Raw genomic sequence first — 22,443 nt, 5'->3', positions numbered from 1 at the left:
GAGTAACACGAGTAATACATGAGTAACAATGAGGAACGTGAGTAACACTGAGGAACGTGAGTAACACTGAGTAACATGTGAGTAACACTGAGGAACATGAGTAACACTGAGTAACATGTGAGTAACACTGAGTAACAATGGGTAACACGTGAATAACACGGTAACAAGTGAGTAACACGTGAGTAACACTGGGTAACACAGAGTAAAACTGAGTAATGCAAGTAACACCGAGTAAAACGAGTAACACATGAGTAACATGTGAGTAACACTGAGTAACATGAGTAACACTGAGTAACATGAGTAACACTGAGTAACATGTGAGTAACACTGAGTAACATGAGTAACACTGAGTAACATGTGAGTAACACTGAGTAACACTGGGTTAAAGTGTCAATGTGTGTCCAGAGCTGCTGTGCTGTTGGCAACTAACAACCAACTCTTGTTTGTAATTTCTATTGTGTACTGTACATTAATATTTTGTGCTTCCATGTCATTCGTTCATCATCTGTGCTTTATTTCGTGAAGCATTATTCTGTTGCGCTTCTGCTATGATAAACAGACATCCACTCTTGGATTGTGTGTGTAACGGAGGACAGCTAGTGTGAGTCGCGCTGACGATTGCAAGTGAATCTGGTGTTTAGTGTTATTGTTAGTGCACTCGACTGGCTTACAGGGGGATCAGGGTTCGAGAGCGACTCGGAGCAGGGCGTTTAGGATTGAAGTGTGAGTTTTTGAGGCGGAGCAAAAAAGAGAGCGGGTGTGTTTGATTGGGTTGATTTCAAATATCAACATTGTCCAACAGTGTTTTAGAAATACCACTTACCACACCTTTGATTTGGTCAAAGTATTATTTTTAAATTATTCATTTTATACTGATCACTATTAATGTTACTGAATAAGTACAACCGTACTATCCACTGTTGTTCATTGTTGTTTGGTTTACAGTTGATAGCAGTGCTGATGATGTCACCGAGGCATCATGGGCCAATCAGAGCAGAGCTCACAGAGATCAGGTGATTGCGTGCTGCCCTATGATTAATGATTCCATACATCACTGATAGCTTGTTTGTTTTGATGTAAAACACTGGGTAACACTTTATTTTACAGTGTTCTTGATACATATGTTACATGTACTTATTTTGCATAATTACATGCAACTAACCCTGAACCAAACCCTATTCCTAACCCTATAGTAAGTATGTGCAGTTAATTATTATTACTCAGTACTTAAATGTATGATTACACTGTAACAATGACACCTTAAAATAAAGTATAACCAAACACTGTTCAAAAACGACATCATGATACGGATCAATCATCGTTTATTCAGTCTAATGACCCTAAACTGTGTACGTTAACTTTGTCTCATTCAGGTGATTTCCTTCATAGCTGTACTATTTTCTTTCTTTTTTTACTTTACTTCCACAACATGTTTTGTTTAAATTTTATTTGTATTGTAAATTTTAATGTATTGAATAAAATATATTTTATTAATCATTTATAATTAATAATAATTTATATAATTTATATAATTATCAATTTTATATATACATAGTCATTTTCGTCTGTCAATAATAGTTATTCATTTACTAATATTTATTTATATTTATTTATCAGTATAGTTTATATATTTTTTTTCATCTGTCAATATAAATATTTATTCATTTATTGATTAATTAATTTGATTTATCATTAATAATTTATAATTAATATACATTATCTATCAATATCAATAATATTTATTCATATTTATTTATCAGTATAATTTATATATATTTATTGATCAATATTAATTATATTTTATTAGATATAAATAATTCCATATAATACTCATTATCTTTTATTAATTAATACGTCCATTTATGTATCATTAATAATAATTTATAATTAAAATATATTATCTATCAATTTTATTAATTTATTATTTATTTATCAGTGTGTGTGTGTGTGTGTGTGTGTGTGTGTGTATATATATATATATATATATATATATATATATATATAATATTTAGATCAATATCAGTAATATTTATTCATTTATTAATCAATAAATCAATTTAGTTCTCATTTTATAATTTATAATTATCAATTTCAATATCAATAATAATTTATTTAAAAATATATTTATTTATCATTAATAATTTACACTTAATATACATGTTTAATAATTATCTATGTATCAATAACATGTATTAAATTATTAATAATATTTAGATATTCAAGTTGACCATAGCTATATCTTAATCGTGAAAATGTGCAGTTAGTTCATCCTTCCAGATCTGTGTGTAAAACAAGTTCTCCTGATGTTCCCACAGACCATCACACTGGCTGATCTCGAGTGTCTCGACACACACGAACATTCATTACACTCACAGTGAGTCTGCACATATCAACTTTAACCTTTGAAACATGCCTGATGCTCTTCATTTACATATTAAGAGGCTGTTTGTTTGTTGGAAAGGTTGATTTTAACTCGTGCAATTGTTTAATATGTTACATGTTTAAGGTATTATGTTGTTGCAGCTTTCAGTCATTGATCACAGGCAGTGTTTCGGTTGTTATGGTGACAATAAACAAAGCTCAAGCGCTCAGGTTCGTGTGTTTAATATCAGCTGATGTTTGCGTTTCAGATCTCCTTTGGAGGGAAATCACGTCTCCTGTGGAACACACAGGTAAAAATAATCTAATCTCACAGTCATGAAGGAGGATTTGAGGTATTCTCTCTGTAATCTCACCTGTGTTCTTCTTCCAGACCTGAGGTTTCTGCATCCGTCAGTGTTCAGCATGTAAACGGGCCGACAGAGACACACATCAGAGGTCATCCACCTCACAGCGAAGCCCAAACACCACCTGACCCCGTCAGACAGCTGATCCAGGACGAGTTATTCAGACTAGTGCAGGTAACTTTGCTTTTCAATTATTACTTAAAGCTAGAGCTGTAGTCAAGTCCACCTTTGTCGATTCCAAGACAAGGCAAGGCAAGTTTATTTATATAGCACATTTCATACACTATGGCAATTCAAAGTGCTTTGCATAGAAAATAAGCACAAAATAAAAGCAAGGGAAAGACCGAGTCCAGCTGAGACCACTTCAATCCTCTTCTAGACCATGTACTTAACTATTTATTCTAATATAATCATTTTGCATTATTATTTGTAATGATCAAAAAGCATGTGTGCATATTAAAGTGTATATATTAGCTGCCTGTTTGTTTTTAAATTCACTACAGGTTTAGAATAGAATATTTGAATTGGTGCTGTCAATTGATTAAAGAAATTAACTAGATTAATCACATTTTTTTCTGTGATTAATCGCAATTAAAAACAGTTTTAAAAAGTTTTTATACGTTTTTAATGTATTTTATAATATAATAATTTCACAGTTAATCTCCAAATTAAAGTAGAAATATATATATATATATATATATATATATATATATATATATATATATGTATATATAAAGACATTTATATTTTAAATACTTGTTTAATATCATTTTTATGAATGAAGGCCAGTATTACTGATATTAATACAGCTACTGATGTCTCAAGGAAAAAGATCCCCCCCCCCCCCAACATTTATTAGGCTTCAAAAGTATAACAACTTTTAATTTAAGTGAACTTAAAATAATCCTCATATATACCCATAATAAATGTAATATTTACCTGTGCCCTATACATATACAGAAATTTAATAAAGTTATCAAACAGTCTGCACTGCATAAATTATCAATTAAATATAGATTAATCCTTATTAAAGCTACAAAAGTTCTTCAGTCAAGAGCAGTGAGTAATTCTCTCTGTCCCCTTTGTTCTGTGATTAACTTTAATGACAGACAGAATTAATCAGCTCCTGTCCCTTTAAAACCAGCCGCTGATGCACACGCGACTCATTCTCTCACAACTTTTTACGTTCATTTTAGACTTTATATAACTCATTTAAGACTGATTTTATCAGGATACTCTACAAAACTGACATTTTGGCATTAATGTGCGTGATATTGTTTGGTCAAGCCTGAAAGAGCCTTGTTTGGTCAAGCCTGTGTCTTGTCCCAATCACAAAACATGGTAATGTGGGTTGTAGTTTAAACAATTTGAGACCCATTGCTTTGACATCACAAATAATGAAAGGTTTTGAGAGGATTTTGAGTTTTGAGTGTGCGCAGCGCACACACGCGGATCCAGGCATATACCAGGCGACCAATGTCAATGCCGAATTAAACCAATAACGTTACCCGTTTTCTGAACATTCGCGCTCCATCAATGGTTCAGGTTTGAAGGACAAAAAACACCAAGTCCGAGTGCAAATAAGTCCGAGACAATAGAAAAACGTCTCGAGACCGGACTCAACACAACAGCACTTCTTAAAGCTCACCTGAAGTTCTTCGATACCACATCAAAAACTACAAGCCTAACTGATAAAGTTCAAACATTATTAAAAACAAGTGAACAGTCAGTAATAAAATAAGAACAAATACTCAAATTACAAGCAGAGATGAATACTAAATAAAGTTACAAAGTCTAACAGTAGTGTTCAGGTACAGAAATGAATAATTAAGCCTAAATGTAAAATAACACTATTTGTTCACTGTAGAAATTAAATATAGTTTCATCTTTGTTAAAGCTGTATTTTGTTGTTTTATTAACATTAATGACACAGACAACAGCAGGAATATTAGGCTGCTGTCACTTTAAGAGCGAATAAACTGACACACATGTGGTTTCTTTCTCCACTGTTCACTTCTGACAGAACCGAGAGAAAACTTGCAGAGATATTGAGGGTATTTAGACAAAATTGTGTGTGTATGCTGTCTGAAACACCCCTCTCTCTCTCTCTCTCTCTCTCTCTCTCTCTCAGCGAGTGTGTATGGTTGTGCGCACAGATAACGCCCAAGCCCCGATTTTCACTTCTTTGTTCGTGTTTATAATAGTTTGAACGTGTTTAGTCTTGCCAGTTTACACATTCAAATAATAAACTTTCACTCTATGACGGTTAAATTTTGCAGTTAATCCATGAATCCGTTGCTCCCCTACGGTTGAATCACAGTGTCCTGATCCCCTTGTGTTTCAGCTGCAGCAGATCAACTTCATGAGTCTCATGCAGGTGGTCGGAGCGTCCTTCGTAAACCTGCCGCTGTCTCAACCCAGCATGCATCAGTCTAATGTGAATGTACCACAGACCACTGCCATTCCTGCACAGCATCAGCCTCAGCCCATCTCTCTTACCCACAATCCCCAACACACTACATGTGATGATGCCAACCTCCCAACACGAGCCACCAGGCCTGAGACGGTTAATAATGGCGAACATACTGTGAATGTGAATTCTGGATCGGCTCTGAATCCAAATATTACCCTCAAAACTCAGGTAATATTGGTAATTATATGTACCATTTACATTATCAGTCAACAGTCATATAGACTGGGTTCAGTAGGATATTTATACTTTTAGAGAAATGAATAATTTTATTCAGCAAGGACGCATTAAACTGATCAAAAGTGACAGAGAAAGACATTTAAAATGTTTCAAAAGATTCTATTTCACACCATCAAAGAATCCTGAAAAATAAAATGGATCAGTTTCCTCAGAAATATGAAGCAGCAACTGTTTTCAACACTGATAATAATCATAAATGTTTCTTGAGCATCAAATCATCATATTAGAGTGATTTCTGAAGGATCATGTGATACACTTTACTATATATTCACATAGAAAACAGCTCTTTTAAATTGTAATAATATTTCACTGTTTTTACTGTATTTTTTATCAAATAAATGCAGCCTTGGTGAGCAGAAGATTAAAAAAGCTTACCAACATTGTTTTTTTAATACTATAAGAAAATATATATACAAAATTCACAAAATTATTTGAAAACATGCATTTTCCATTGAGAAAGATGTTTGAAACTACCTTTCAATATTATTTTAATAGTATTGCATTTAAAATGATTTATTTTAGTCACCAGTTAAAAGAAATGGGATTACTAGTGCCAGTAATCCAAAAATATTAATTAGAAGAATTAATTAGCTAATATTTGCAGACACATATGTGATCACTGATATAATTTAAATGTGTGCTTAAAATTCTGTGTGAAGATTTAACACTGCATAAAATCCAGACTACATTATACCTAGTAGTATAATATTTCCGCTATTAAAAGAATACTATTAAAGCTGCTGATGGATGCAGTTATTCCACCTCTGAGCATTAAAGCGTCTGTGTAAAGACACCTAATACCCACTTTTACAGTGTGACGGTTCGTACAAGGTGCTTAAAGTACTTGAAATTGTCTTTTTGAAATTGAAGTCCTGAAAAACAGCCATTGTTATGAAGAAGTGCTTGAAAAGTGCTTGAATTATTGAAAGACAAATATGGGAAATTAATTTTAAATTTTATTGATAAAGCAATCTTTTTACACAAAATTAACACTGCTGTCCGTCTGATATAGATATAGAGGCATTTCACATGGCTATGAGCGTGATATTGCTCATAAATATCCAAGTATATGATACAGTTTTCATTCTTAAGGTCAATCATATTATCATGGGACAAAAAATTCACTTTGAATAAGGAAAGCGATATCTTTGTCATAGTCTCCTTTCATTGGTTCAAGTTACCGCAGTCACTGCATGTGCGGCACTTTATTTGTATCATTTTGTCTTATTAGTTTATTTTCATTCATTTATTTACCTTTTTTAGAATTTAAAAGATAATAGAGAAAGATATTGTTTGATAAATGAGATCTCTGATTGTAGGCCTCGAAAGAAAAACTAGTCCTTGAAAGTCCTGGAATTTGATTTTACAGTGTCTGTACGATCCCTGGTGTGAATTTGGCAATGAAGTGCATCCGTATTATAATAATTCTCTCACAGGAAATTCCTCAGTTGACGATTCGCTCAGACTGGCCAGAGACCGGCCAATCTCCCGGCAGGAGTTTCATCCCGACGTCACACGGGCTTCTAACCACAGCCAATACACACTTGTCGTTTCATGGTGTTTCTGAAGCTCCGAAATCACACGGCCTCAGACTCCTCCAGCTGAACCCATCTCAGAGATCTCCTCCTCTTCCTGTGAAGGATTCCTGGGGTCCAGATCCCAGTCAGTCCGATCCCTCATCTGTCCCGAGGGCCGAGGATCGTAGCCGGACCCGAGCCGAATCACACCGTTATAACACACACACACAGGAATCTCTTCGTTTGCCTCCTGCTCCGCACAGATCTGTTGCTCTTCCTCTTCTGCGGTTTCACCCAGAGACCCAGAGAACCGTGACATTGCCACGTATCCCACAATGCACCTTGGCAAAACCCAGTCTGGGCGTCACAGCCACAGACCGCTATCCCAGAATTCAGCTTCTGCACAGAGAGCCGGATCCACCCGCCGCTGTGAGTTTATATTCAGCTTGTCTTTCTACTCTACTTTTCACTGTGAGCAATAACCACATTTACACATCGCTTTAATGGTTTCATGCATAGGTGTGTTAATAGTGTCCTATGTGAACATGTTCTGCATTTATTTTCCCCAGTTTTTAATTTTTTCACCAAAGTGTTCATTTTGTAAGAATCCTCTGTCCATTAAACATCTTTAGCTGGACTCGTAATACTTCTACCCCTTTGAGGAAATTGTTTAATTCTGTTGATACTTTTAAAAGGGTTTTTTAACCAAGTAAATCCAAACTTAATCATACGATTTTTTTTTTTGAAAAAAACAACAACCCCATAAACACCTTATTTAGTTTTATTTTGAAATAAATCTACCTGGTTCTCTCCATGAAACATAGCCATAGAAGCTGGAATGGCATTAAATAATTATTTTTATTAAAAAAAATCACTTTATAATTTTGTATAATAATTGGGTTTTAAAATAATAGTTTTTATCATAATAATACAAAATTCTATTCTATTACTATTCACTCTGAACAATAATTGCATTTTCTCATCACTTTACATATAATTAATTGATTTATAACTTTACATAGTAATTGGACATTTATAATAGTTTTTATGATATTTGATTTTTACTGTTCACTCTGAGCAGTTCTCATCACTTTACATATAATTTATTTATTTATAATTTTGCATAATTGGGTATTTTATAATAGTTTTTATGATAATACAAAATATAATTTCTTATTTTTCTTTTGATTTTTACTATTGTCTGTGAGCAGTAATCACATTTACTGATCACTTTACTTAAAATTAATCTTTTATTTTTCATAATAATACTATTTTTATTATTATAATAATACTACAAAACTTAATTTCTTTTCTTTTGAATTTTACAGTTCACTCTGAGCAGTAATCATATTTACCCATCACTTTACTTATAATTAAATTATTTGTAATTTTGTATAATAATTGGATATTTAAAAATAATAATGATTATTATTATTATTCAAAATATAATTTCTTGTTTTTTTCTTTTGATATTTACAGTTCACTCTGAGCAGTAATCACATTTACTTAGAATTAATACATTTTTAATTTTGTATAATAATGGAATATTTTCTAATTATCAAATTATGATCTAATTATTTTCACGTTTTACTCTAAGCAGTAATCACATCTACTTATTAACTTAAGTATTTTATAATAACATTTAATAATTTTAATAATAAAAAAATCGTACTTTTTATGTTTTACTCTGAACAGTAATCACATTTACTGATCACTTTATTTATAATTAATTTATTATAAGTTTTATATATATATATATATATATATATATATGTAAATTCTATCAAAATATATTTAGAATAAAAAATCATTATATTTATATATATATATATATGTATATATATATATATATATATATATATATATATATATATATATATATATATATATATATATATATATATATATATATATATATATATATATATATATATAAAATATTATTTATTTATTTGATATTTTCTCCTTTTTTTAATGGATTCAATTAAACATTAAACGATTCAATTTCAACTCAAAAACACTACATGTTCCTTTTGTAAAATGACATTAAGAGCTCTTAAAAACAATTAAACAAAAGGTGCTGTTAATAACCACATAACAGGCATAAACTGCATTGGTCTGTGATGTTCACACCTGTCAGTGTGACGCGTTCACTTGTTACTCTCGATGTTTGGATGCGTGGATATTCTGCTTATAAGAGTTGCTGCGGTCTGTTTGTCATGTAGGATTTGCGGTTGGACTCGGCTCCTGTACGAACTCCTCGTCTCATCCCACTGGAGGAGCTGTTGAAGTGGACCAACGCCAAACACACCACACTGCAGCTCTTAAACACACACACCGTCCTGGAGAACAAGCGCACGACAACCAGCCCGTCCAGCAAGAGGTCAGAGATCTGGCCCGTGTCTGTTGGGTTGCTTTAGTCGAGGGCAGCCTTAGACTGCTTTTAGTGGTGTGATCTATGTGCTCAAACCTAGGGCTGGCCATCCATTCAGATTTCGATTCGCAAGCTCTCAATTCGATTCGAATTCGATTCTTGATTCTATTTTTTTGATTTTTCAATTTTGTTTTGTTTTTTTACAAACCTGTAAAAAGAAATTAAGAGCCACAAAGCTGTATATTAAACTCTTTTTATTTTAGGTACACTTGGGTAAATTAAAGCAAGGACCCAAATCTATATTTCAAATGCATACAATGAATAGACAGGATTTTGATGTAAGATGAAAAATTGATGCTGAAAATCAGGAAGACTGCAAGTCAGAAGAGTCGTTATTATAACAGTTATTTTATGTTTAAGATTAAACACACATGAAATCTCACAGCATTAGTGTAACATGGAGGCTGCAAGCCCGTGAACTGTGGAGGAAAACTACAGGGTGATCTAGATAAATATGGGAAAAAATCAATTTGTGGCCTTTGAGAATCGATTTTGAATCGACCACATTTTAAAAATGTAAAAAAATAAAATAAAATAAAAAATGTTTTGCCCAGCCCTACTTACTCAAACCATGTGACACATGAGGATTTGTTGTTGTTGTTGCAGATTTGTGTTTTCTGTCTAATATTATATCTTATTTAGACGGAAGAGGAGAGAGGAGAAAAACAAGGAGGACAAGATCGGAGTCACATTCAGACCGGAGGACTCCATCATTCCTCCAGATGACGTACATGCGAATCAAAACTGTATTTATGTATTTTTGCTAAGCTCTTCCTTTAAGTGAAGATGTCCCCTGTTTGTTCATGTGTGCAGGCTGCAGAAGATGTGCCCGATCAGAATGATGCTTACACCAGTCCTTTAGGTGAATTCTTTACTATTATTTACTTACCATTATAGTTTTGTATTTATTAATATTCATATTTTTTTATTTATTTTAGTAATCACATCTACTTATTAACTTATAAGTATTTTATAATAACATTTAATAATTTTAATAATAAAAAAATCGTACTTTTTATGTTTTACTCTGAACAGTAATCACATTTACTGATCACTTTATTTATAATTAATTTATTATAATTTATATATATATATATATATATATATATATATATATATATTTAAAATGCTATCAAAATATATTTAGAATAAAAAATCATTATATTTATATATAATAATATTATTTATTTATTTATTTTCTCCTTTTTTTAATGGATTCAATTAAACATTAAACGATTCAATTTCAACTCAAAAACACTACATGTTCCTTTTGTAAAATCAAATGACATTAAGAGCTCTTAAAAACAATTAAACAAAAGGTTGCAACCTTTACTATTATTTACATACCATTATAGTTTTGTATTTATTAATATTCATATTTTTTTATTTATTTTAGATTTTTTTCTTTTAGTAATTGTGCTTTTGTCATTTTTATTCGTTTTTTTTGTGTCATTTTATTACTTTAATTTAATTACCTTTTAGTTTGAGTAATTTTGCTATGCGTTTTTGTCCTTTTATAATTATTTTACAAATATTTTTTATTTAGAACTAATTTTATTAGAGTTTTAGTAATTTTATGTGTTTTTGTCATTTAATTTTTTTTTATTTATTTAGTTTGAATTTATTTTATTACAGTTTTAGTAATTGCGCTAAGCGTTTTTGTCTTATTTATTTATTTAAAAATATGTTTTATTTAATTAACTAATTTTATTACAGTTTTAGTAATTTTATGTGTTTTTGTCATTTAAAAAAAAAAAATTCTTTTATTTTTCATTTATTTTATTACAGTTTTAGTTTTAGTAATTTAAGTCCTTCAAGTTAAACTTTACCAAGACAACATTTCTCATTTTCGTTCAAGTTTTTTGATATAATATCTATATTAAATATTAAGGCTGTGTCATTGTTCAGATGAAGTCAGTTCAGTGTTGATTCAGTTCTGCTGTAAAGTTCATCGGTTATTAAACGCTGCAGGTGTTGACTCTGAGTTGAGTGGACTGGCGTTGTTGGATAAGGCGTACGTCACCTCGGCTGAGCTTCATGCGTTCGCCTCCACACAGAAGAGACCGCCTGAGATCCAGGACGCCTGTACAAACACTGACACCGGTATGTGCGCTAATCGCTAATCCACATATCACACACTTTAAAGGGGTCGTCGGATGCTCATTTTCCAGAAGTTGGTATGATTCTTTAGGGTCCTCATGTAAAGTTTGTAACATTTCTTGATTAAAATCCCTGAATAGTTGTGTAAAACAACACCCTTTTTACCTTTTTACCTCCTCAAAAACAGCTCTGTTTAAAAACAGTATATTTAAATGCATATTATAATATTACAATACCATACTGTACTAAAATTTTAAAATAAAAAACAAAACGAAAACAAATAAACAGCTCTGTTCACAGCGATCCGTTTCGGTGCATGTCTCTTTAAATGATAATGAGCTGCTCACCCCCCCCCCCCCCCCTTCTGTGTGTGTGTGTGTGGGGGGGGGGGATCGACACAAGACAGTATACAAATGGCTGAGGGCGTAGATATGCTAATACAGGAAATATGCTAATACGGGACAGTCCATCAGCGGTCGTGGGCGGAGCATGAGCAATATGACATCAATCCACACGGCTTGATTATTGAGAGTGTTTAGACTTTTTGAGGATTAAAAAAAAGGAGTGAATGGATTTTTTTCATTGAATGGTGGTTGTGTCCACACACTGCAAAGACACACTTATACGCAAACTTTTTGCATCCGATGACCCCTTTAACTTCACTAATGTAAGTTCTGCTTTGGTTTACTCTAGAACTGCCTCGCTCCATCACAGATCAACATGTTTCTGTCCAACCTCAGTCTCCTCCCAGCATGCCGTCTGCTCGTAAGTTCATGAGAGGAGTGTGATCTTCAGCTCTTTGTTGAATTCACACAGGGTTCAAAATGAGCACTTGAGACGCAGAAGATTCAAATTGGCTGTTTTTATGAATTGATGAATTGCAAAATGATGCTTGGTTTAAATTTTTGATCCATCAAATCTAGTGGAAAATATATAAATAAAGATGGTCTACTAAAGGAAAAAAAAATCAGTGACAAAATAATCATGGAAAATATTTGTATTTAGCAATTTCTTAGAGAAAAAAATTATAATCATTACTATTATACAGTATATGTACTTTTTGTCTGGGAAATTATGCAAAATACTATTTCATGGGCAGTAAAAAATATTTATATTCAGTAGATGTTCATACACATCATTGGAAGATAAAAAGAATCAGTGACAGAAAATTGTGAAAATAATCCCAAAAATTTGAAATTGCACAATTATCGCAGTTATCTCAATGATCAGGCAATTAATCTATCATTTTAACAGGCCTATTTATATACCATTATAGTATTTATTAAGATTTTGCACTTATTAATATTAATATATTTATAAATGTAAATGTATAAATATATTTTTAAATGTCTTTTTAGATTGAGAAAATATAATTTATAGTATTTAGCATAATTTCCCAGATTTTTTTCTAATAATAATTATCATTATTATTATCATTGTTATTATATTTGTTTTTTTTCTGGGAAATTATGCAAAAAATACTATTTTATAGCCAGTAAAAAAAAATGTTTCAAAAATGGCATACTGTGTGTATATATGTATATATATGATCTCATTATATGTGTAGATGTGTTTTTTTGCACATTATTTGTGTACTGTGTGTTTCTACACTCACAGCTGAAGGAGGGCTGCTAGATGTCGCTCCAGTCGTTCCTCCAGATGTGTTCCTGAATCTTCGCTACTCTAGAGATACATCATCAGACCAGCCGGAAAGCAGAAGCCTTGCGGAGTCTGACGCAGATCTCGTAGGGGAATGCTGCACTAAAAGCCATCAGACCATAATAATCTAATCAAATAATGTTTTGACAGTTTGAGTGTTTTTTAATAAGTAATTCTCTCTTTGTTGTTCTTGTATTGTTGTAGAATCCTGAGGGCCGGAGGTTTATTAATGTGATCGATCTGACAGACGACTCTCTTCTTCAGAATCTGCCTTCATTTCCCCCGTCGTCTGCTGAGCTCCACCTACTAGCAGCTTCTGTCGTAAACCCCGCCTCTTCTGATGTAAACCACACCCCTAAACCTGCCTTAAGCTCCGCCCCCAACAACACTGAGCACTTTCCTGAGAATCCAAATGGAGAGATTCCAGGTACACTGTTTATTTACATGAACAAAATAACTACTAATAAAAGTATTTTAGGGAAGGGATTCCCAAACATTTTTGTCCTTAAAATGACTTAAAATACAAGTTAATATTTCAATAATAATTAACCACACATTTGCATGTTCACAATTCTCTGATGTCAGTTAATGGTCACATGTCATGCAGGTAAATAAATAAAAAAAAAAAAAAATTTTTAGTAAGTGTTTTATGCTAATTTTACATTTTAATGATTTAATAAGTAGCTTTTCATCAACTAAGTTTGGGAAAGCCTGGTTTAGGGCATAAAGCAGACAAAATCGGTTTTGTGTAGTATTTAGTGGAGGCAGATATTTTTCATAAAATATAATACAATGCCAGTACATGCTTTATCAGTTCATATAACACAATTTACATATAAATATATATAGATGTTTAGTACAGTTTCGATATAGAAAATAAAAAATTAAATGAGCAATAACTAAATACTTTGGCAGTCAAAATTTTAGATAGATGCTGTAAAAATAGTGAAATATTATTGCAATGTAAAACCGCTGTTCTCTATGTGAATATACAGTAAAGTGTAATTTATTCCTGTGATCAAAGCTGAATTTTCAGCATCATTACATTTACATTTATGCATTCGGCAGACGCTTTTATCCAAAGCGACTTACATTGCATTTCAAGGTACATATTTACATTCTTATCAGTTCTTGCTTTCCCTGGGAATCGAACCCATGACCTTGGCGCTCCACTGTTTGAGCTACAGGAAAGCTATATTTAGTTATCGTCTTGTTTTCGTCTGTGAAAAAATGTCGTAATGATGAAAATTATACGTCAACGAAATGAACACTGATCCAAACTAACCGGCCTTCATCCCCTGCAGGTATGTGTGTGTCTCCTGCAGGTGTGTGTGTGTCTCCTGCAGGTGTGTGTGTGTCTCCGGAAGCTGTGCTGGGTGGAGACCCCGTGACCCTGAGCGCGCTGAAGGCCGTGAACACGCCTGGTTTGGAGCGAGCGCTGATGTCCAGGAGTCAGATCTCAGCTCGGCTCTCAGAGATGGACTCTCAGCTGCTCAGACTGCAGAGCATCGCAGATCACATGGACAGAGAGTTCGCCAACACCAGACTGGTGAGAGACCAACAGTGCATGCTGGGTAACACTGTGTTCTGTGAAACACAACCAACAAACATTCTAAAATATAGATCACAGAGAGAGAATTTTTTTTATTAAAGTTCCCCATTATGCTTTTTTGTACAATAGACTGGGCCATCTGACCAATCAGAGCAGAGTAGACCAATCACAACAGACTGGGCCATCTGACCAATCAGAGCAGAGTAGACCAATCACAACAGACTGGGCCATCTGACCAATCAGAGCAGAGTAGACCAATCACAGCAGGCTGGGTCATATAACTAGACCAATCAGAGCAGAGTAGACCAATCACAACAGACTGGGCCATCTGACCAATCAGAGCAGAGAAGACCAATCACAGCAGGCTGGGTCATATGACCAATCAGAGCAGAGTAGACCAATCACAGCTGGCTGGGTCATATGACCAATCAGATCAGAGTAGACCAATCACAATAGACTGGGCCATCTGACCAATCAGAGCAGAGTAGACCAATCACAATAGACTGGGCCATCTGACCAATCAGAGAAGAGCAGACCAATCACAACAGACTGGGCCATCTGACCAATCAGAGCAGAGTAGGCCTATCACAACAGACTGGGCCATCTGACCAATCAGAGCAGAGTAGACCAATCACAGCCGGCTGGGTCATATGACCAATCAGATCAGAGTAGACCAATCACAATAGACTGGGCCATCTGACCAATCAGAGCAGAGTAGACCAATCACAACAGACTGGGCCATATGACCAATCAGAGCAGAGTAGACCAATCACAATAGACTGGGCCATCTGACCAATCAGAGCAGAGTAGACCAATCACAACCATAGACTGTAAAAAAAGATTGACGACGCCCCTTCACTCTCTTCCATTGATGAAAAGTGAAGCCGCCAAAGTCTTAATATGTCTCTGATATCTTGCGGTGATTTGGGACCTGATTCTGCACAGTAGTGAACGTGAAGTAAAGCCACGATATCAAGGTCCCGCCCTCACTCCCGCAGAAACGATTACTACAAAGTTTACTGTGTGAAATAAACAGTTATGGACATGTAGAAATTAAAGTTGAAGATCCAATCTCCTCCCGAAAATCCCCCAAAAAAGTCTGTTGGTTCCTCAGTGATACTTCGGCTAGAGAAGCTGTCAATCACAGCTGTCAATCAATCATGACGTCACATTCCCGTTTTTATAGCATCAAATAACGAACCAAGATCAAACTTATTTAAAAAAACGAACTCTTAAACTTAAATCAGCGTGGTAAAATCGTAAATGACAGAAAAAATCTTTGGAAAAAACTTATTTGAAGTGTAATTTGATTGTTTAGATTCCATCGCGTCCATTAGACCCCATGGGGAGGCGGGGTTTATGAGCTATACTGGGACCAGTCACCGGGGGGCGATCGAGACACTTTGGCTTCACTTTTCAGGACTTGTGCGGCATGCTTGATCACAACAGACTGGGGCATCTGACCAATCAGAGCTAGACCAATCACAGCTGACTGAGCCATCTGACCAATCTAAGCAATTTTGTGCATGTCTCAATTGCTACAGCTAAACTGTATCATATAATGTGTAAATGATCACCTCTTGACCTCCATATATCAGCTGTCATTCCCTACTGACTCCAGTTGTGTCCTGTTGTCCTCCAGCTGGTGAACCGTATCGAGACCCTGAGCCCCTCCGTGAAGAAGCCTCTCTCTGGCGCGCTCAGAGTCACACAAGAAGGTTAGAAAGCTTTAGTAGCTTTATATAGAGAAATAAACAAGCCCACTGAACACGTGTGTGTTTCTGCAGTGAGGAGTTACTGTCCTTCACCGCAGCGCTTCCCCCCCGACAGAGAAGATGAGGAGTTTCTGTCGTCGTCTGTTCTGAGCCGATGTTCAGTCCATCAGGAGCGCTCTCCTCCTGCAGGTACACTGTCATCTCTACTCACATGTGGGACCCTGGACCACACAACCAGTCACATGGGTCCATTTTTTGAAATTGAGATTTATACATCACCTGAAAACTGAATAAATAAATGTCCATTGATGTATGGTTTGTTAGGATAGGACAATATTTGTCTGAGATACAACTATTGAAGATCTGGAATCTGAGGGTGCAAAAAAATCGAAACATTGAGAAAATCTCCTTTAAAGTTGTGCATTTATGTTGGCGATTGTGCTGCATTCACTCACAAAAATACATGTTTTATATATTTACGGTAGGAAATTGACAAAATATCTTTATGGAACCTGATCTTTACTTAATATCCTCATGATTTTTGGCATAAAGAAAAATCAATCATTTTGACCCATACAATGTATTGTTGGCTATTGCCACAGATATACCCGTGCGACTCGAGACCAGGGTCACATATGTTTAGAAATCAACAGATATGTTTGTGATTTGCTGCATTGCTCAACGCTACAAAAACGTGTTGTAAATAGAAACCTGTTTCCCAAATATTCAATTCAATTCACATTTATTTTTACAGCGCTTTTCACAATACACATCATTTCAAAGCAGCTTTACAGATTACTTTTCAGTCCACATTACAATTTACAGTGATCTGTTATCAGAGGAAACTTCTAAGTTATGTATTACAGAAATGTACATATACAAATAACAGTTAGCGAAAAATGTATTCATTTAAACTGTAATAATTTCATGCAGAAACAATGAGCTCATTGAAGTAATGAATACTTGTTTGCTAACAAATGATTATGACATTTAGAAAAATGTAGCGTTGGTGTTGATTCAGAGTTGATATGCTTTATAATGGAGAAAACTGATCCTAGACCAGCAGTTTTTCAGCTTTTCCCACTAAAAGCAGTCAGATACAGCAGCCTGTAAATGATTTTATTTTATATTTTTTATTGTGCCTGTTGTTTTTGTGTAATAGATGTTCACTGCATCACTCTGTGTATAATCCAGTTTCAGACACTCATGTTCACTGGTGTGTTCAGGTTCCTCAGTTTAACATGATCTCGTTGTTTTCAGTGAAACCAGAGCAGCGTAAACGAGATACCAATCCAGGTGAGACACACACACACACACACACACACACACACACACACACACACACACACACACACACACACACACACACACACACACACACACACACACACAGTTTTTGTAACTTACACCTACAGCTGCAGTCATGGATGTCAGTGTTGTTGGTTGTTTCCCTGCAGGATTGACCGAGTCTGTGCTTGAGAATCCTGGGAAGTAAGTCAGTATGAATGTATTCAAACCTCTCAGCCTTTTCCGGTGATGTCTCTGTATCTGTCCTTCTGACATCCCTCTTTTCATCCCTCTGTTAATGTGTGATCAGTGGAGAGGAGACTCTCGGTGTGAGCGGCCTCAGTGACGTGAAGGACATCTTGTGTGAGTTAATCAGGGACGGGGCTTTATCCCGATCTGTGCTGGATCTGTCCCGATCCGGAGCGCCGCACCTGAGCAGGTGAGAGTCTCAGGAATCATTCTATTCCACAATTATTCTACAAATGTCTTTCCCTAGAGTCCTATTCTGGTGTTAGTCAAAGTTTATTTCATCAGAAAACAGTTGTTGAGTTTTTCATTAGCAGTTTTTACTCAGATGCAATGTTATTTTAGTATCATTAATATGCTATTATAGTTTTTATTAATATTTTGAATTAGCTTTTATTTTTATGTTTAGCATTTTATTTTTAAGTTTAGTTAATGTTATAGTTTTTTGTTGCTGTGTGATTTTTGCGTAATTGTTTTTAAATATGTATATATAGTTTTTATTCATTTTTATTTTAGTTTTAGTTTGAATCATTTTAGTACTTCAACTTAAACTAAATTTTTTTTGAAATGCTGCCTTTGTTACTAATTGAAATAATTTCTCATATATTTATACAGTATAAAAAATCCACATTTTTATTTAATAATAAAAAAAGAATATATATATATACACTCACCTAAAGGATTATTAGGAACACCTGGTCAATTTCTCATTAATGCAATTATCTAATCAACCAATCACATGGCAGTTGCTTCAATGCATTTAGGGGTGTGGTCCTGGTCAAGACAATCTCCTGAACTCCAAACTGAATGTCAGAATGGGAAAGAAAGGTGATTTAAGCAATTTTGAGCGTGGCATGGTTGTTGGTGCCAGACGGGCCGGTCTGAGTATTTCACAATCTGCTCAGTTACTGGGATTTTCACGCACAACCATTTCTAGGGTTTACAAAGAATGGTGTGAAAAGGGAAAAACATCCAGTGTGCGGCAGTCCTGTGGGCGAAAATGCCTTGTTGATGCTAGAGGTCAGAGGAGAATGGGCCGACTGATTCAAGCTGATAGAAGAGCAACTTTGACTGAAATAACCACTCGTTACAACCGAGGTATGCAGCAAAGCATTTGTGAAGCCACAACACGCACAACCTTGAGGCGGATGGGCTACAACAGCAGAAGACCCCACCGGGTACCACTCATCTCCACTACAAATAGGAAAAAGAGGCTACAATTTGCACGAGCTCACCAAAATTGGACAGTTGAAGACTGGAAAAATGTTGCCAGGTCTGATGAGTCTCGATTTCTGTTGAGACATTCAGATGGTAGAGTCAGAATTTGGCGTAAACAGAATGAGAACATGGATCCATCATGCCTTGTTACCACTGTGCAGGCTGGTGGTGGTGGTGTAATGGTGTGGGGGATGTTTTCTTGGCACACTTTAGGCCCCTTAGTGCCAACTGGGCATCGTTTAAATGCCACGGCCTACCTGAGCATTGTTTCTGACCATGTCCATCCCTTTATGACCACCATGTACCCATCCTCTGATGGCTACTTCCAGCAGGATAATGCACCATGTCACAAAGCTCGAATCATTTCAAATTGGTTTCTTGAACATGACAATGAGTTCACTGTACTAAAATGGCCCCCACAGTCACCAGATCTCAACCCAATAGAGCATCTTTGGGATGTGGTGGAACGGGAGCTTCGTGCCCTGGATGTGCATCCCACAAATCTCCATCAACTGCAAGATGCTATCCTATCAATATGGGCCAACATTTCTAAAGAATGCTTTCAGCACCTTGTTGAATCAATGCCACGTAGAATTAAGGCAGTTCTGAAGGCGAAAGGGGGTCAAACACAGTATTAGTATGGTGTTCCTAATAATCCTTTAGGTGAGTGTATATATATATATATATTTTTTTTTTTTTTTTTCATTTTTTTTTTCCAGATAATTATTATTATTTTTTAAATAGTTTATAGTTGTCTGTACTTCCCCTGTTTGGATAAAAGTGTCTGATTGATGAACATCTAAATGTAAATGATCTCTGTTATGATTGGCTAACAGCCCTGCTAAGTAGATTAGTGAGGGATGCGTGACATATTTACTGATTGATTTGATTGGTGTGTTTATGTGTGGTGGGCGGCAGGTCAGAGGTCAGTCCGAGCAGAGCCATGATGGAGGAGGAGCGGAGGGATCTGAGGATGTGGATGAGGAGGAAACAGAGAGAGCGACTGATGGAATACCGTAAACAGAGAGAAGAGAAGAGGGCGAGCGAGCTCAGACCCTTCATCTCTCCTCTTACACACGTGAGACGCTTCAGATCAGACATTAATACACTGATTGTGTGGTCAAACTGTTTGCTTTTCATGATAACGATTCTCAGAATCAGTATTCCACAGTGTTTCCTCATGCAAAGCCTTATTTCTGTTGGATTATGAACCAAGTATTATTTGCATATTGATTTTATTGATTTTGAATGGTAGGTATTTTTATGTATAACCACTACCATTCAAAAGTTTGGGGTTGGTGAGAAGTCTCTTCTGCTCACCAAAGCTGCATTGATTTGATCAAAAATGCAGTAAAAAGTGAAATATTGTTAAAAAAAATTGTTTTCTATGTGAATATATAGTGTAATTAATCCTGTGATCAAAGCTGAATTTTCAGCATCATCACTCCAGTCTTCAGTGTCACATGATCCTTCAGAAATCACTCTAATATGATCATTTGATGATCAAGAGACATTTATGATTAAAATAAAATTACAAACCGATTATATGTAAATAACAATCATAATTTGTAATTAATAATAATGTTATATAGATGCTGTACATTACAGATATTTTCTTGGAAAACAGTGTGCTGCACTTTTTTAAGAATTATGAATTTCTTCACAAATATTGTACACAGCTTTACTTCTATCCTGAAAAACCTTCAGATGAATCATCATTTCCATTCAGTTTGCTTTGGATCGCAGTTGCCACATGTTTTGAAGTCTATAAGTAAAGCTTGAAGCTTTAGTTTTGCACAACTCTTGATAACTTTACTTCTCTGAATAATTCACCTCCGTTTCAGAATCCAACCTCTGTGGATCTGGCAACCAACAAGAAAAGTAAAGAAGAAAGAGACAGGTATGATTATGTATTACGTGTGTTAAACGAACATTAGTTGTGTCCAGAATGACGCACTACACTATGCACTAATACTTTGCATGCAATATGGACTCAAACGTCTAGTGTATGAATTTTATACGGTTATTTTGTCAATGTCTGAGTCCGATGTAATTAAGTGCAAGTGTTTGAAGTGCACTTTATATTTTTGTAATTTTCAGTGTGAATACTCTATTTATACTTTATAAAATGGTTAGTTTCAGTCCTTGATTCTGATTCACGAAAAAACACGGCTTTGACCGCTTCACCCAACGGTTCTCTGTATCACTACACACACCCATAGCAACCACTCTTAGCAACGTAAACACATGTTCTCATTGATATTGATCATTGAAGCTTATAGAATAGAGTATTGAGAGATCGAGTAAGCGAGAGTTCCTGCATGTACAGTATAGCACTTTTCTTCAGCTCAGTCCTATACTCGTAACAAAAAATCAGTTTGAATATCCGCTGCAATATATGAAGAGTTCAGATGCAAAATCCTCTAAGTGCCATCTGAAATTTTCTTCTAGAATGATCATTTTTATCAAGCTCGTATATGTAAGTTCTGTAATTTCACTTAAATGACAATTAATAAGTAATTTTCATTGTCATTTAAGTGAAATTACTGAACTTATACTAGCTTGATAAAAATGATCATTCTAGAAGAAAATTTCAGATGGCACTTAGAGGATTTTGCATCTGAACTCTTCATATTGTCCTTTTAACAGTTAAGTGGTTTTCCTGTGCCTTGATGCTAATCATTTGTCAGTTGCGTCACTTCTCCGTGTTCACACCAAGTTTGAGTCCTTTCAGTGTAAAAGTCTCCTCTACTGACTGACTCGCTCATTAAGACAGTCTTTGCTGCCATCTAATGGTGATATAATGCATGTAACTTCTGTTGCTGTTTACGGTCAAGGACTATTTTTTGCAGCGGAAGGAAGGCTTTTAGTGATTTTACATCATGAAAGTTGCATTTATACATATTTTTTATTGTTCATATATTGGTATTGTGTGGTAACCCTTTTATAAAAGCAATAAGGTACTCGAGGCTAGCGCTGTATCGTGTATAAGTCAGTCAGTCATCCGTGACTTATTCACGATACAGCACTAGCCTCTCCTACTTTATTGCTTGCATAAAATAGTGCATAATAATTCAAATTTCCTTTTATTGTCATGGCATGTATTAATTTCATTGTATAATACATGCAATGACAATAAAAGGAAATTGAAACTGAAATGAAGCATGTGTGAAACCACTGAATAGGTGCGTCCCGATTGACATATTTCTCCATGTGCTCTCAGGATGGTTCTCCAGGAGCATCATGAACAGAGAGCTCGTGACGCCTGTAGTCTGATCA

The 22,443-nt window shown here is 34.9% G+C and overlaps 1 protein-coding gene across 1 annotated transcript in view; it reads left to right on the top strand.

Annotated features, from left to right (window-relative positions):
• cplane1 (ciliogenesis and planar polarity effector 1) overlaps positions 1-22,443 on the top strand; it is a gene marked incomplete at its 3' end in the record, with an annotated part of 56,145 nt that overhangs the window by 32,905 nt on the left and 797 nt on the right. The window contains exons 29-50 of the mRNA XM_079860465.1: positions 946-1,013; positions 2,316-2,374; positions 2,631-2,672; positions 2,753-2,900; positions 5,071-5,367; positions 6,873-7,382; positions 9,179-9,336; positions 10,030-10,114; positions 10,201-10,249; positions 11,359-11,490; positions 12,181-12,252; positions 13,105-13,232; positions 13,351-13,573; positions 14,451-14,695; positions 16,341-16,416; positions 16,486-16,602; positions 17,674-17,709; positions 17,871-17,904; positions 18,011-18,139; positions 20,083-20,242; positions 21,009-21,064; positions 22,388-22,442. Coding sequence (XP_079716591.1) covers positions 946-1,013; positions 2,316-2,374; positions 2,631-2,672; positions 2,753-2,900; positions 5,071-5,367; positions 6,873-7,382; positions 9,179-9,336; positions 10,030-10,114; positions 10,201-10,249; positions 11,359-11,490; positions 12,181-12,252; positions 13,105-13,232; positions 13,351-13,573; positions 14,451-14,695; positions 16,341-16,416; positions 16,486-16,602; positions 17,674-17,709; positions 17,871-17,904; positions 18,011-18,139; positions 20,083-20,242; positions 21,009-21,064; positions 22,388-22,442 — 2,879 coding nt within the window. The remainder of the gene's footprint in view (positions 1-945; positions 1,014-2,315; positions 2,375-2,630; positions 2,673-2,752; positions 2,901-5,070; positions 5,368-6,872; positions 7,383-9,178; positions 9,337-10,029; positions 10,115-10,200; positions 10,250-11,358; positions 11,491-12,180; positions 12,253-13,104; positions 13,233-13,350; positions 13,574-14,450; positions 14,696-16,340; positions 16,417-16,485; positions 16,603-17,673; positions 17,710-17,870; positions 17,905-18,010; positions 18,140-20,082; positions 20,243-21,008; positions 21,065-22,387; position 22,443) is intronic.

Source organism: Squalius cephalus, assembly GCF_949319135.1.
Source record: "Squalius cephalus genome assembly, chromosome: 24".
NCBI classification, from domain to species: Eukaryota; Metazoa; Chordata; class Actinopteri; order Cypriniformes; family Leuciscidae; genus Squalius; species Squalius cephalus.
The sequence above is the reverse complement of the archived record's forward strand: the minus strand, read 5'-3'. Positions and strand labels throughout refer to the sequence as shown.